The 16,763-nt window shown below is 47.9% G+C and overlaps 1 protein-coding gene across 7 annotated transcripts in view; it reads left to right on the top strand.

Annotated features, from left to right (window-relative positions):
* Window positions 1-523: 523 nt before the first annotated feature.
* The window catches only part of LOC118795292 (disco-interacting protein 2 homolog C-like), a 144,868-nt gene continuing 128,628 nt past the window's right edge, over window positions 524-16,763 (top strand). For all 7 annotated transcript variants that reach the window (XM_036553737.1, XM_036553729.1, XM_036553722.1 and 4 more), the window contains exon 1: window positions 524-912. In XM_036553737.1, coding sequence (XP_036409630.1) covers window positions 834-912 — 79 coding nt within the window. In that variant the 5' untranslated portion in view covers window positions 524-833. The remainder of the gene's footprint in view (window positions 913-16,763) is intronic.

The raw sequence follows: 16,763 nt of genomic DNA, 5'->3' as shown, positions 1-16,763 counted from the left end.
GTCCCTTGCTCCAAACAGACTGCCTGGAAGAGATACTTAACGTGATTAAAAAAAATAAACTTTTAAATTTCACAGATGCTCTTACATTTCTTTATTTTTTTTCTTGGGCACCCGGGTTTCTTTCCATGAACAGTGTTGCTTCACCACAGAATATGTTAGATAGGACTCATTAAAAGGAACCATTTGTACTTTGTGAACAGGTGCAGAACAGTGTTGAAATACAAGTGAAACTGTCTCCGACTGTAGACAACAGCTGCGCATGCGAGAAATGACGCGCAATGAATTATTATTACATGTTCATAGAACACACTTTGCATTAAAAAAAGCCCACACGCGCTCAGTATTTACAGCCAAATATTTAAAGGGTCGGCAACGAACGTCGACTGTCTCATTGTAGATTGGATCCAGTTTTAACTCTCTGGGGTTAAGTGTGGTCTGGCATCCCCTTACAATCGGAGAGGAGACTCTAGCGCCCTCCTGTGGGTTGATACGGCGCTGTCGTCTCGCTGGCGATCACGTGAGCGTGACAGCTACAGAGGCAAGAGCCGCAAACAGCGCTGAGAAGCAGCGCTCCTCCTCGCCCCGCACTGACAGTCCGCAATCGCGCTCGCACTACAGTACCGTTTCTTACCGAGGGACACAGTCGGTCATGGCGGAGTTCAACTGAGGAAGAGAGCCAGTTCACCTACCCCCCCGTTCCTCGTCATAACGTTTCGCTCTGCCTGCTGCTCCTCGTCCGCCGTATGCATTGCCGCTTTGCGGAGAAAGCACAGCGCTGAGAGTCTGGACTGCGAAACGAAGGGAGAAGCAAGAGGTGGTAATTTAAAAACAGAATGGCGGACCGTGATACGTTACCCCTTCCCCTGGAGGTGAGAGCCAGACTAGCGGAGCTGGAGCTGGAGTTATCGGAAGGTAAGCGATTTCCTAAGCAATACACGATTTGCCACGTCCCTTCAGTCGTCTATCCGCGGGCTCTTGACCGCTTTCTCCCACCGGTGCCATGTATTAACGCTTCGCTGTGCACGTTTCTCTCCATCACTACGTTGGGAAAGGGAACGCGATTGTCACACACACATGCAGCAAATTCGTGAAGGATCCAGTCTGGAACAGCTCCATCATTTCTGTTGCATCGTTTTTGTTCCCGCTGTCATGATTGCTGTTATTATTACTGTTTATTCTGTAACTCGTTCAAGTTATGCAACATTGTATTTGACCTTGAAATTGGGAGATTGGAGACGTATTTTACACACTGGAGGAATTCAGAGAACTGTTCCAAGTAGAAGCGAATTGATGGGATAACGTTAACGGTACAGCATCTGGGCGCTGTAGCTGCTGTTGTGGATTTTCGTTAGTTGACTATTCATTTCTGTACACAATAGAACGTATGATTATATCGACCGGTTGTCAACTTGTGTACGTACACTCCAGCCGCTTCATGATGGACTCGTTTGCCACAAACTGAAATCAGTTTTCATATTTTGAATGCCAGGTTGGCCGTACACTAAGATCAGGAATTACAGTGGTAAAAAGTCTTCAGTCCTTGGTGTGATATTTATTATTAAAAAAAAAAACATGATGGCAAGTGAGATGTACCCCGGACGGCCTTTACGTGAAATAACCAGACCACTTGGATATGTTGAAACATAATCAGTGTTATTCTCTTCTGAGCATCAATCCAGCCATTTTCAGTATTTCTTTTTCATGTGGGGGCGTGCGGATTTGTCCGCTGTTTATGTGCTGAGCTCAACCATTTAAGGAAAGAAGTGTCTCCTCATTTGTTATATTGCCCCGCGTTAACGCAGCGTTCAGCGGTCCACTGCCGCGTCCCTGTTGTTTTTCCCCCCGTACATTCTTAGCACCAACGCGATAACGAATCAATTTACGTGTACATTATTATTTATTAAAACACGATAATGCGATGGAAGTTTATCGGTCGTCAGAGTAAGAGGTTAATAACATTGATCAGTTTTGAGCTAGGCGGATGTCAGAATACGTTTGGCTGATTGCAATAATTGCTCCGCTTATGTAAACGGTTTTAAATGCCTTTTCATAGCAAATCCAGCGTTTCTCTAGCGTTTCCCGACAAAAGGCCTTCGTTGACACTCTTTGCCTGCTATGCGGTAGGCCGTCGAAGAGCTGTTTGGTTTCCTCGGGCAGATTTTTATTATTCTGGGGCGCGATGTCTATTCCTGTATTCAGTTTGTGTTTCGCCTGCACAATTGAACCCTCTGCAGCAGTCGGGCCGAGTAGGCGCCCCTTTGCAGAAATAGGAGCGACGGGAAGTGTATCTGAAATTCAAAACCGCCCGTTTTGTTCTCTGGTAACGGTCTGAAAAGGCTGCCAAGCAGAGACTGAAATTCTACTCATGCCCGTCTTGAGAGGCGGGGAGGAAGGGGAAGCTTTCGACATTGCGTTTTTTATTACGTGAAGGACGGCAACGTTTTTTTTTTTTACCGGTGACCTACAATGCCGGTGGCGCGATGAAGTGCACACAACCGTTTTCGGTGCTTTGTAGTACTGTCTGCTGTGTGCAGTCCGCCTTTCCCTCGGGGATGCATCGCAAAACGCGATGGAAAGGAGGTCATTAAAGATGCATGATGTGAAAATCCTTTCTATCTATTGTTCGGGAAGTTTGCCTCGCCTACAGGTGTTTTTTGGTGAAAGGAGTTTCCCGTCTGTGGGTCCAAAACACGGAATCACATCGAAAGCCCCGCCGCTTTGTTGCGTGCATTTGCCTGAATCGGGCGCAGGCGATATGATGTAGTAACCATTGCGTTTGGTGTTCTGTGCTGGCGAGTGTGTTTAACCTGGTGAGAGATATGGGACAGGTGCTCTATGCCCGTAGACAGGTGCCCAGCGTCTTATGGTGTGTTCACTGTAGCTCAGCTACACATCAACATGGCCACTGTGTTCAGCATTGTCCAATTAGTGTGTGCAAGTGCACGCACACACACACACACACACACTCTGATACTGTGTAAATATCTGAAAATGTATACAATATTGTGCTTTCCCAGCTCTTGTACAGGAATATCAAGCTGTTATAGAGAAGCCCTAATTTTTGTCAAGTTTGGTTTAGTTTAGCTGAATGATTTTTTCCTCCTACCATTTCACCTCAGTACAGGGTGCTTAGAGTCCTTAAAACACGTTATGCTATCTCTCCTCCAGTGCCACCACCGCTGACAAAACTATCGACTGGCACCAGTAACACAGGTGTCATGTCACAGGTGTTCTGACTGCAGCCCCTGATGGAATGTCAATCAACAACAATAACTTTCAGTCAAAGCACATTGTTATTGCTGTCATTTAATTTAAAAACAGGGGCATTTATCCAGGTAACTTACCTAGCTCATGTTCACCTTGTTTTCCACATACACAGCTGGATATTTACCGAATCAGCTCAGGATCTTGCTGAAACAGTAAGGTTCAAGAGCTGTGCCCGTAATGTTTAGGCATCCTAAACATTAAACATCTCACCACAACTGAAATTGACCTTGAAGACCTGTCAATACTAGAATTTGCGCATGCTGTGTGTTTGATTTGTGTGATCCCAGGAAGAGTTGCTGTAATTAATTAAATGTCTTTTGAGTAAACAATGACATACACAAGTATAGTTTGAGTGTATATTTCTGAATTCTGTATATATTGGAGTATTTGTAAGTGCTTTTCAGCCAGGCTTAGCCTGCGTTGCATAATGAGTTGGACATTATGCTTGATAATGGTGATATGTTGTGGAGTTAAAAATGCTTCAAACACTGAGATACACCGAGAAGCAAGTGCTGTATGTTTTGACAGGGTGTTACAGTTGTTCTGTTAAAATTCTATTCCAGTTATAACCTTCAAAGCTGTCACCAGATTTGGTTCTAAATGTTGTTGTTGTGTCCTGTGGAAATGTTTGTAATGAGGCCAACCTCAGGGATGTTGTGGTTATTTCTGTAGGAAACCCCAGAAGGGCTCGACTCTCTGTGCTGTGTAGGCCTTGGGTATGTTCCACCAACCCAAAACTCAACAGGTGGCATACCTTCCCAACAGAGGAAAAACCCTCCAAAAACTCTGATGTCGTGTGAAGGCAGAAATAGTCATGTTGAAAATGAAATATTTAATGATTTAATTTTTTTAACCACGATATCATCAACCAATCAATTACTTGGATCAATATTTGAATTATTGTTAAATAATTAATAAGTACATTTTTGCTCTTTCTCAGCAATATTTATGAAAGATAGCCAAAGACCTCGGCACTGAAGAACAGACCATTCATTCATTCATTCATTCATTCATTCATTCACTCATCCATTCATTCCTTCATTTCCATCAGGTCTCTCGCTTGCTTTCTGCTGGACCCTCATTTCTGCGATAGATGATTCGAATATCATATTAATAATTCCAAATCATTCCTAACAATTTCGTCGAGGCCTCACTGTAGGCATATCTTGGCTTCGATTCATCATGTCATGTTTGCAGTGTCTTGTGTTACACAATCTTGAGACGGCAGAGTTCACTCGTTTGGCACTTGTCTTTGCATGGCCATGGCTCTCATACCTGGAATGGTCACGGGTCCTTGAATTCCGTGTTTGTTTGGGTGAAATTAAGTCAGCAGACCCTTCCATTAGACTTCGAGGGCAAGCGAAAAAGCGTTGGTGGTGGTCTCGGCTACATCGCTGGTAGTGTAACCTGAATCTCTCTGGGGAGAATGAGCTCAATGAGCACAGAGAGCGACCTATACTGAACCTGCAAATATTTGGAGGTACTCCAATCGGCGGAGCAGGAAGTGGCAGAAGAAGAGTCTCCCTCATTGGTCCCTGCTGTGGCCATGCTGTTTACCCTGGGAGAAACACCCCACACAGACACGCACTGGATTCATATGAAGTCCTGCTTTTAATTACGGTTGATGGAGGAATCTCATTGCATGCACGTTAACGCTCTTATTTTTAGCTGGCCTCCGAGCCTCATTAAGCCTGGTTTGCCCTGTGTGTATCCTTGCTGTTCTCTGACAGTGGAGTTAAATGAATGATGAAATGTGTTTATGTTGCCTATTTTTATGTCCTACACACTAAGCCAGTGCAACACATATGTACAGCTGAATATTCACACAGGCTAAGCAGTGTGATGTAGTGGTAAGGAGCAGGGCTTGTAACCCGCCATTGCCTCAGTAAATATCCAGCTGTATGAATGGATAAAATGTTAACTAATGTGAGTCTCTCTGAATTTCTCTGTCAAATGACAACAATGTAGTGTAAGCAAACCTTTCAACTGCAGTGCCACAGCTGGGAATTGAACCGGCAACCTTTGGGTTATAGCTCTAGTCCTTACACCACTATGCCACACATACCTGCTCTTGTGTTCTTGTGCTCCTGGACCAGGCCGGTAGCTGTGGTGAGTGGGAGTTCGTCAGTGTTTGGGGTTGTGTGCCCATTCCAGACTGGTTTCTGGTTATAAAGTTTTGGAGAACTGATCTAAGACCCCTGCCTCCGAGAGAGGCGTTCGCTCCGCTATTTCCAGCTCTTCTAATGGCCACTTGGTGTGAGACTCAGATGGTGACTCACTTCCTGCTTGTGCTGCTGCTGGTGCCAGTTCGCAGTTGTGATCAGTGATTCATTATCTTTGATTGTAAAAAGCAACACTTGGATAACAATGCATGCGGGGAGGGTCTTCATTCGTAATTTTCTTAAATTACAATTTTTTTCATTATTAACTTTCTTAGCAGGCATCCTTACCCAGGGTGATAGTATTTGCTCATATAATCCATTTATGCTGCTGGAAGAACTACCTGAAGACCCCAACCGACATCCCATCTCACATCTGAATCTGCCACCTTCTGGTTCTGAGCCTGGTTGACCTTTGCCCTCAGAGGCACCGTTGCCACAGATATTTTACAGCATGAGCCGATATTCTGCACCTGTGATGTTTGGTCGTCTCCATCCTAACTTATCTAAGAGGTCCTGACTTCTGATAGGGGGCTCCAGTGCTTTCTGTAACACTATGCTTGCTATGGATGGTTTCAACAATGGCACAGACAAAGTTTAAACATGAGGTGTATTGTCTGGTCCATATATTGGCCATCTGTGTGGTGCTGCTCTCTCGTAGATATTATTCCGTAACATCACAAGTTAGCGTTGGACTGTGTAAGACCACATTCACAACACAGAGCAGAGCTCTTAGTCAGTGTGGAACGAGGGAAATGTGTGTCGTAAAGCCCGGTTACGTCTTCATGAAACAATCTCATCTCATCCCCTTGGGCTAGCCCCGGAGGTGAGTCACCCGTGAGCCGGTCTGTCCAATCCCGTCTCCACGCTAAATATTTCACCGGTGTGGTCAGCGCTGTCTCACAGAGCGCGTCGCATGCTGGTGTTTGGAGCGATTTTGAGCGGTAAGCGTGTAACAGGCTAACGGGTGTTAGAGGAGTGGTCCCTTCCCATTGGAGGAATGCGCACAGGGGCCAGATGGCTGGCGCTGGATAATGTGCTGTCAGAGACGGCTGACAGATGAGGCTCAGTTAGAAGTCGTCATCTTTGAGTGAGGGGTCGGGGCGGCGCGCATCTCGGCCTTGTCTAGACCGGCGAGACCTGTTTGCTGTTTGCCCTTTTCTCGGCCCTCCTCGCGTGTGGCAGGCATACGATCTTGGCACGGCTGTTCCTGTCCCCTTTTTGGTAAGTGCTCAGGAGAGGGTGGGTTTCTGAGTGCATCGCTGCCCTCTGCACAACTCTCAGCCCCTCCGGAGCTTAGTGTGCTGCATTCCACAGTGGAAAACACTTAGAAACACACAGACAAATATACACAGACACACAGGCATATACACACGCACACATGCATGCACGCAGAGCAGACAAATACACATACACACACACACGGGTTCAGACAAACACAAACATGTGCAAACACACACACACACACACAACACACAGACAAAAACACACACACACACACACACACAGACAAATATGTATACACACATGTGCAAGGGTTCAGACAAACACAAACATGCACGGACACACAAACATGTGCAAACACACACACACACACTCACACACGCACGCACACTCCCACACACGCACACATGCACACACACACACACACAGGCATGTAGCAGTGCCTTTTGGCTGCTCTTTGGGTTCCAGGCAGCTGATGTGTCTCTCGCCTGCTTTCCGCTGGCCCTCCTGCCTGAGTCTTCCATCCCAGCACAAACAGGCGTGGAAATGAGAAGGGATGCAGAGAGGGGGTGGGGGGCGGGGGCAGAGCGGGTGGGGTGAGGACTCCTTCGGTGGGGGGGTGGGGAGTGAGCGTTGCGGTCCCTCCGCTTGGCGGCAGAGCTTGGTTTCACACCAGGTCCGGCCCGCCGTGTCTTGCCACCTGAAACTCTAAAATCCTACCCCTGCCACCACAGTGACCCTCAGGCGCCAGGCTCCGGCCCCTGCCGTTACCGTGGGAGCTGCTGTTTCCATAGCAACACAGCTTTTCCTCCTCCCTGCTCCTGGATGACGGATCGGGGGGGAGGGGGGGGGGCGGTCGAGGTGGGCGGTCGCGGTGGGCGATCTCGGAGCGTCTCGGATGACTGGCGCGTGGGGTGTGGTGGGCGAGAGGAACCTGTCACCCTGCTGGTAGATTTCAGCTCCGTCTGACAGGTCACCTGTTTGAAGAAATGGGGGCATGTTTCCGGTAGACTGCGTAACCCAGGCGACGGTTTGAGAATAAACGCATTTAGGGTAAGCTGGAAGGTTTGTTATTTTGTGTATCTGTGTGTGTGTCTGTGTGTGTGTGTATGTGTGTGTGTGTGCGGGCCAGCTGGTGTCCTGGGTTGCTGCGTTCATGGAACGATGCTGTTGTTGTTAAGTGCTCATGTTCACTGTACGAGGACTCAGGCATTTAAGTGATGGCATGATTTCAGTTCTCCTGCCTTCTCATGTTACATTCTGTGTTTGCAGACGCCCCTCTCCAGAGCGGCTCACATAGCTAGTGTTCATACATGCTATTCATGTGTGTAGCTGGAATATAGAACCCGTTCCAACTGCCTTTTCTCTGTTGCTTTGTTGCCATGGGGACGTGTTGATGTCCACTTGATGAACATTCTATGTCCAGGACCTGTCCCTTGTCCGTGTCCTCTTTCTGTCCGAGTGATTTAGCGGGCTGTCTGCGCATGCTGTGTGTCACATGACGCAGGTCGCCCAGAGCCCCGGGGCGGATCTCAGGACCCACTGAGATCTCTCCTCACCCCTCCCCTTGCTGGCTTCCCAGGCTGTGAGCCCAGCGGAGAGTTTGGGCATTTCTGTTTCAGGTTCTGGTGATGTTCACAGTGCTACGCGTCATAATCATCATTCTCATCGCCGGAGGTGGTAGCACACAGGTGACCGACCTGCTGTGTTTAATACTTGAACTTGTGTCAGAATTTTGGCTCTGCCTGGGTTGTAGTCTGCTGCTTATGATACTCTAATTTACTGGGTTTATGTTCCTCTCTGGTTCTAATGACATGGGTCATATTTGCACTGGGTTTTTGTGTCTCTGGTTCTGTTGCAGTGACTTGGGGCGTTCTGTAATTTACTGGGTTTGTGCTCCTCCCTGGTTCTGACGCGCTGACTTGGTTCTCCTCTAGTTCCCTGGGTTTCTCTCCTCCTCGTCTCCTCCTGACGGCTCGGGCCGGCCTGGTCACGGCGCGCAGTGACCGGGAACACTTAGCAACCCTCCCAGCGATCGATTCCCACATGAAAGGGACCGGTTTCTCATTTCCGCCCCATGCTTCTCCCCCTTTCCTGCATTGTTTTATGTCTCCTATTGTCTTTCCCTGAGGGCCTTTTCCCCCACAGAGCACAGCGTTGTGTCAGGCCTCTCATGAAAAACTTGCTCTGCACATCCAAATGGAGTGTGTTTTGGAGTGTGAGGGTAAAAGAGCCATTACTTATTTTCACACGCACACATTAAAACGTCAGGAAACTATTATTAATACAAGCCTGTTCAATATCAATGCATTTTTGTTCCCTGGTGGAATTATTGTGATTTTTTTTTTTTTTTTGCCCTCTGTGTGCTCGTCAAAGGAAGCGGAGAAGAACTCGGGGGAAGCTGTTAGCTCCGAGAGGGAGCTGCTTCCCTGCGTCTCAGCCAATGAGAACACACCGTGCTACGGTGTTTGCACGTCTGTTTTTTTTGTTGTTCTGTCCGATAATCGACCGCATCGATGTGAATAATGACAGCCCAGCTGCTGAACTGTGCCTGATGCGCTGGCATTACCTTCGCGACATTTTTGTGGTTCAGATGAAACCCACGCAGAGCTTGATCAATGATGAGTTGGGGACCAACTTCCAGTCTCTTATTTTCAGAGGGACAGAGTGCTCTCCAACCTCTGTGTTACAGCAAAAACAGTTCAACATACTGTGAATGGTTTAACTGTGTCAGTCCACTGATTTTAAGATCACTGAATTAATTTCACTCAGTGCGACACCCTAAAATGCAATCGTTCCATCGTGCAAAACTATCACGTATCACATGTTCGCGGCCACCAGTAGTTGAGAGGTCAGATTTCTGGCTTCTTTGGTTGGCTGTTAATCTGTTCTGGGACGACCCGTATGACACGCGCCGTGTGCTGCGTTACCGTGACGCGGCCGTGTCTGTATCCGGCGACAGCACCGCGTTTGTGCGGTGAAGGCCGTTAGCTCCCGGTGCCACCCGGGCGAGCACAGGCTGTATCAGACGGTAATGCAGATAATCCATTTAGCCAGGGCGGCGTCATTAATCCCACTCGGGCTAACGACACGCCGCCGGGGAGCATGATGGGTGCTCAGCCCTTTGTCTGAACACTCCACTTTCAGCCAAAGCACTGCTGCTGAGGGAGAGAGAGAGAGGGGGTGAGAGAGAGAGAGAGAGAGTGTGTGAGAGAGAGAGTTAGAGAGAGAGAGAGAGTGAGAGAGGGAGAGAGTGAGAGAGAGAGAGAGAGAGAGAGAGAGAGAGAGAGAGAGAGAGAGAGAGAGAGGGAGAGACGGAGAGAGAGAGAGAGGGAGAGAGGGAGAGAGAGAGAGAGAGGGAGGGAGAGGGAGGGAGAAAGAGAGAGAGAGCGAGAGAGAGAGAGAGGGAGGGAGAGAGAGAGGGGGAGAGAGGGAGGGAGAGAGAGAGGGGGAGAGAGGGAGGGAGAGAGAGAGGGGGAGAGAGGGAGAGAGAGGGAGGGAGAGGGAGAGAGAGAGGGAGGGAGAGAAAGAATGGGAGAGAGATAGTCGGATAAAGCGATAGAACAAAAAAGAAAGGTAGAGCAAGTAAGAGATAGAGAGATTGTGTTAGCTCTCTGAGCCTCTCTCCAGAATATTTTCTCTAGTTTCTTCATAGAAACATTCTCTCAACATGGATAAATCATCACTGATTTATGTCCATTTGTGTAAATTGTGTGCTACCGTTGTACAAACAGGTGAGGTGTTCTGCGCTTGCAGTATCAGAGTCAGTCAATCTTTTTTTCCCATTTTTTGATATGGCACTCTTTGCATATTTAATATGAGCTATTTAATTCATAGTGGGTGTAACTGAAGGGAATCAATTACGCTGTAGCAGCACAACACAGGTTTCTAAAATGCTTGATCTGAAATGGATTTGTGTCATAATGGAACTCTGCACACTGAAATCTAGCATGCTACCATGTAAACAAGTTGCCTTTGAGAGGATAAAAAGCCACAAAAAGTGGAAAATTCTAGCAAATCCTCTTTTTTTCTGAGATAACTGGAGAGAAAAGTAAGCTGAAACAGATGCGTACAGTTTTTAAAGGTTTTATCAGTTGTAGCACTTATTACCTGAATGTTAGCGTGCAGTTTCTGAAGCCCATAGAGGTTAATGTTGGAGTTGTAAGGATATGAAAGAGCCCCTGTGACTGAAAGCTTCACCCTTTCGGAGGGACATCAGTTCTTTCAGTCGTAAATCTTGCCTTTTTTCAACTAGATTGGTTTATACAACATTAGTTACTGCACATGTAATGCCTGAGAAATTGCTTGGCAAGTATTATTTGACATAAATGTAGTTCTTATTATAAATAGAGACAGTTAATCATCCAAAATAACATTTATGCTTGTAGTAGAAAATGTTTCCGTATCTGTAAATTGGTATTATATGTACAGCAGTTATAGTATGAAATGCTTGCAGTAATTACAACAACACGCAATTGGAAAAATAATAGCAGGGAAGTGTGCCATGTGGCTCGGAATGTTGACGTCGTGTTTCAGTTGTGGCCTACTTTTTTTTTTCCCCAATGCTAGTTTCTGATTGGCTGAGCAGACAATGGGCACGAGAGAGGGCACTTTTCGGAGGATTATAATTATCTGTGGTCCCTTCTGCTTATTTTGCCCCTCTTGGGTCACCCCAGGCAAATGAGCACACATGAACACAGCACAACACGTGTGCCTCGCTGTGCTTCATTACGCTTGACCAGCTCTGTTTTACATGTCAGTGGATCCATAAGCAAAGCACCGTGTGAGATCTCCCCATGTCCCAGTTAAGTGATACGGGCCACATAGACGCGTTAACGGTGAAGCGCTGTAGCTGTGGATTGAGGTGGAACCGAGACGCAGTCTGACGAGATGGGTCTTCAGTGGCCTGTGATTCCTCTTGTCCTGACGCCTGTGGGGAGTTCATTCCACCACTGGAAGACCAGTACAGGACAGGGATCGTGGCTGAGAGGAGTGACCCTGTCAGGAGGGGACAGTCAGTTGCCCCACGGTTGCAGAGGATATTGATCTGGCCGGTACATCGAATTTGAAGACTGTGACACACCTGCAGAGTCACCCCAGATAATGTCTAATATATCATACAGAGGACAAAGGACATGCATGTTTTGCCTGGTTTTTTGTCACAAGTTGTGAAGTGAAGTGAAGTGCTCGTCCAGTTAGCCAAGACATCTACCCATTGACCAGTTACTCAGTCTATCAGATGGGTTATATTTAGCATAGCACCCTTTATTAAGAACCTGGACCGCATGTCGTCTTGTGTTTCTTTTTTTTTTTACCAATGCACCGATCACACGGCCGTCAGACAAATGACAGAGGGGATATCTGCATGTCCAGATGCTTATCCGTCTGGATTAAAGCGCGGCGGTCAACTCCTTTAAAGGTCGTAAGACGGTCTCCAAACACATGGTCGAGTGATGCCGCCCATCTGTCCCGTATCAAAGCCCTGGGCTGGGATCTGCCCGGAGACGGGCATTGAGACACTGTCCCGTGGGACCACCTGACATTTGTAAACTCTTTTAATCTGCATTCATTTTCAGTTTCCTCACAGTCCTGCTGGGTCACAGAGAGAGTGAATCCCCCTTATACTCACTGTCCTGCTGGGTCACAGACAGAGTGAATCCCCTTATACTCACAGTCCTGCTGGGTCACAGAGAGAGTGAATCCCCTTATACTCACTGTCCTGCTGGGTCACAGAGAGAGCAAATCCCGTTATACTCACTGTCCTGTTTGAGTGAATCCCGTTATACTCACTGTCCTGTTTGAGTGAATCCTATTATTCTCACTGTCCTGTTTGAGTGAATCCCGCTATGCTCACTGTCCTGTTTGAGTGAATCCCGCTATGCTCACTGTCTTGTTTGAGTGAATCCCGCTATGCTCACTGTCCTGTTTGAGTGAATCCCGCTGTGCTCACTGTCCTGTTTGAGTGAATCCTGTTGTACTCACTGTCCTGTTTGAATGAATCCCGCTATGCTCACTGTCCTGTTTGAGTGAATCCCGCTATGCTCACTGTCCTGTTTGAGTGAATCCCGCTATGCTCACTGTCCTGCCGTTGGTCGGACTGCTGACTGGAACAGAGGGAGGTGTCTGCCAGGCACAGGTGCAGGTAAATAAACAGGATGAGGGTTAACTCTGTACCGCTCCGTGTTTCCATTAAAGCCTCTCCGTTTCCAGAGTGCCAGCACGCTGCTCGGCCATCTTCCTGGAATCCGGCTGCCGTGGTATCGATCACGGAGTTACGGCTGCCTCAGAATTAATTTAGGAGCAACACAATGCAGAGCGTCTAATGAGCGCTCTCAGGAATGGCTCCGACCTCACGGGCCGCCTGCCGTCTCGCAAAATCGCTCAGCCGCCGCCGAGACCGAAGCGATCCGCGTCTCGGGGGGAGAGGCATGCTCCATTTGCAGCCGCTCTGCCTTTTTTGGAGACGGCGGATGTTTCCGTTTCCGCGGTCGGGAGGGAGCGCGCCCGGGATCCTTTGCAGCCCGGACGCGTCACAGCGCAGCACAGGTGAGCGTTACCTGTGCAAATAGAGCCGTCTGGGCTGAAAACTGGAGCACAGTGCACACCTCCAACACCCTGAGCCATTTTCACAGCTGCCCTGCGACTTCTGTATTCCTCCCCAGCCCTCAAGCTGATCAGTTCTCCAGGTTTCATCAAAGATGGTCTAAATATAGGGTAACGCTGTAGTGTAGTGGTTAAGGAGCAGGGTTCGTAACTGAAGGGTTGCTGGTTTGATTCCCCTGCTGGGGCACTGCTGCTGTACCCTTGGGCAAGGTACTTAACCCACAATTGCCTGAGTAAATATCCAGTTGTATAAAAGGATAACATTGTAAAAAAAAAAAAATTGTAACCTATGTAAGTTGCTCTGGATAAGAGCGCCTGCTAAATTCCAATAATGTAATGTAAATTATGCTCAGGCATTTGGGTCTTGCATTCTGCCTGCCTGACCAGGAGTCTCCGTTCGGCAACAGGAGTTTCCAGTGCTTTCCAGTGCCATGGTAGCACGGGGTGTTCTCTTTTAGACCACGCCCCCTTCAGGAATTTCCATAATTAGATGGCAGATGTGAACATTTGTGTGCTGGGCAGTTGCAGACAGAACCTCCTATGGGAGGCAAACAGAGCTAACTGTCTGGACAGTATGTAGAATTTTGTGATTTCTTCCCAGTCTCTTTTTACCTTTTTTTAGTTATCCTGCTCAGTGTCAGGCTGACAGACAGATGGACAGACTGATCCATGCACCAGATTTTTTGTGGGTGGCTGGGTGGAATGTTTTGGGAGGCTGGCGCGTAGCTAGAATGCTGCAGGTTTGACTCTGAAATGGGGCGCCGTTGTTTTACCCTCCAGCACGGTGAGTCACCTGACCTGCTTTGGTAAATATCGACCCGAATAAATAAAGAATATATGAAGTACAGGCTATGCAAGCCACCGGCGGGAGGGATGCCTACCAAGCCATGAATAATGCAGTATAATAATTACTACATGGTGCAATGTCTAGGCTGTCGAGGTGGACTGTCCTGCATAAGCAGAATCATTTGAACCCCATGGGAATGATTTTTGCAAAATGTGTGTAGTACAAAATAACACTTTGCCTTCAGTGATGTACTCTCTGCTTTGGAAGGAGCGCTCCGAACTGCTCCTAAACTGGGAGTCCACTGCAACAGAGGATATGCCTTTGATATTCCCAATACCCTCGTGATGCATCAGTTCACTGACTTTACTCACGGCGGCAGTGTAGCATAGTTGTTAAGGAGCAGGGTTGCTGGTTCAATTCCCCGCTGGGGCACTGCTGCTGTACCCTTGGGCAAGATACTTAACCCACAATTGCCAGTAAATATCCAGCTGTATAAATGGATAACATTGTAAAAAACTGTAACTGATGTAAGTCACTCTGGATAAGAGTATCTGGTATATGCCTGTAACGCAGTGCAATGCATTGATATGCTGTGTTGCCTTTAGTTATGCCATTGCTGTGTTACTTTTAGTGATGTACCGTATAGACTCACAGTACTGTTACACCCTCAGTGGTGCAGTGTGGAAGCTTCTCTGAATGCAGGAGGAACCATTGTCCTTTTGTGCGGTGTTTCCCTGGGGGAATTACCAGGGAATGGACTGGGCCTCCACCCTTTGGCTGCGGTGTTAACTATCCTCAGACACTGCAGGAGGGTCTTTCCTATGACCCCACTCCCCACGCAAGACTCAGCCTCACTGCTGGAAATTTTCACTATCACAACTGGCTCTCTGAGGGCTGTGTTTCCAGAGAAAGGATTACGCTGTGTGCTGAGGGATGAGGAGGAGTTTGGGGGTGGGGGGGGTTGGGGCTGGGTGTGAGTGTGGGGCTGGGTGTGAGTGTGGGGGTGGGGGGGTGGGGGGGTGGGGGGGGCTGGTTTCAGCGGTTGAAAAAGCTGCGGTTCCCCTCTCAGGGTGCTGGGATGAATTCACTTTGACCCACATCTGCCACAAGGATCCCGTGCTGAGGATGCTGGGAAAATGTCTCTGTTTTAAATGATTGAAGAGGCCGTGCCGAGACAACGGCTGATGCATGCTGATGGTTAATCAGGTCACAGCAATGACCTCATCCTCTGCACTGTAATAGTCCTCCTCTAACTGGCTGAAGGGCAGGAGGGTGGAACATGAAGGAGTCTTCAGGCATTATGTAGGCCTTTTGTATTAATGTAGGCCGGTGTACGTGTGTGTGAGTGTGTGTGTGTGTGTTTGTCTATGTGTGTGTGTGTGTGTGTGTGTGTGTGTGTGTGTGTGTGTGTGTGTGTGTGTGTGTGTGTGTGTGTGTGTGCGTGTGCGTGTGCGTGTGCCTGCCCCTGGTCATACAGTACACAGCAGTCAGACCTTTGCATATGATAATCTCATTTTTGGTGGGTGAGCGTCACAGCCGCGGTTTGCTGTTTTTCTGAAACAGGCCTCAGAATGTGCCCTCATAAGCAGAGTACAGTACAAAGCAAATATGTTTGCCAAACAGAGGGGGATGCACGCAGCAGCTTCCACAATGCCAGAGTAATGTCTGTAATTTGTCATCTAAATCACAGTGTGCAAATGGCCGCTTCTGCGCAAGAGGAGGATTACTGCTATTCTGAAACAAGGGATACTTACATACTTGGCTAATTTCACCTCTGCCTCGTTAACCGAACGTGAAACGGAAGACACATGGTCTTTGCAGTTGGATTCTGCTCAAAGAGAAACAGGAGCTGTTTCGTGATGCAGGAATGACTTCTCACAATCTTGTTGGTCAGTGGAGATGGCAAATTGATGTCCACACCAAACCTTTGCATTCCTTTCCTGATGTAGAGTGCTTAAAGCTCCAGTGAGGGTCGTGGAAACACAGGTACACTTAGCCAGTAGATTCAAGGGGAACTCTGAGGTATACTCGCTGACCTTTTCAACCAGCTGGTCACAGGTTCAAACCCTGGGGTGTGGCACTGCAGTTGTACACTTGCGCAAGGCACCTGGCTGTGTATCGGATTACATGTGAAGGTATGTAAACTGCATCAGGGCAGAAAGAGATGAGCGCACAGATATTCACACTCTGCCGAGCAGCTGGAAGGCCTTATTCCTGTTCCCAGCGATCGTAAACACAATACAGAGCTGGGAAGAGAGAGCTGGCAGTGCTGCAGGCCTCTCCAGCTGTCCCCACCGGGGGGAGGTCGCGAGGGATCAGCTGCTGTTTACCTTGACAATTCGGGCCCTCAGTGTAACACAAACGTGAGACCGGAGCTGCAACCGCAGAGCTTTCCTTCCGTGTTCAAACCTGAACTTTCTTCCTGTGTGTAAATCAGGGGTTTGTCATGGTCTGTGTTTAAACCTGAACTTTCTTCCTGTGTGTAAATCAGGGGTTTGTCATGGTCTGTGTTTAAACCTGAACTTTCTTCCTGTGTGTAAATCAGGTGTTTCTCAAGGTCTGCGATTAAATCAGGGGCTTCTCATGGTCTGTGTTTAAATCAGGAGTTTCTTGGTCTATGGTTAAATCATGGTCTGTGTTTAAATCAGGAGTTTCTTGGTCTATGGTTAAATCAGGGGTTTCTCATGGTCTGTGTCTCAATCAGGGCCTTCCTGGGGTCGGGT

The sequence above is a fragment of the Megalops cyprinoides genome, chromosome 2 (genome assembly GCF_013368585.1).
Source record: "Megalops cyprinoides isolate fMegCyp1 chromosome 2, fMegCyp1.pri, whole genome shotgun sequence".
Classification (NCBI taxonomy): domain Eukaryota; kingdom Metazoa; phylum Chordata; class Actinopteri; order Elopiformes; family Megalopidae; genus Megalops; species Megalops cyprinoides.
The sequence above is the reverse complement of the archived record's forward strand: the minus strand, read 5'-3'. Positions and strand labels throughout refer to the sequence as shown.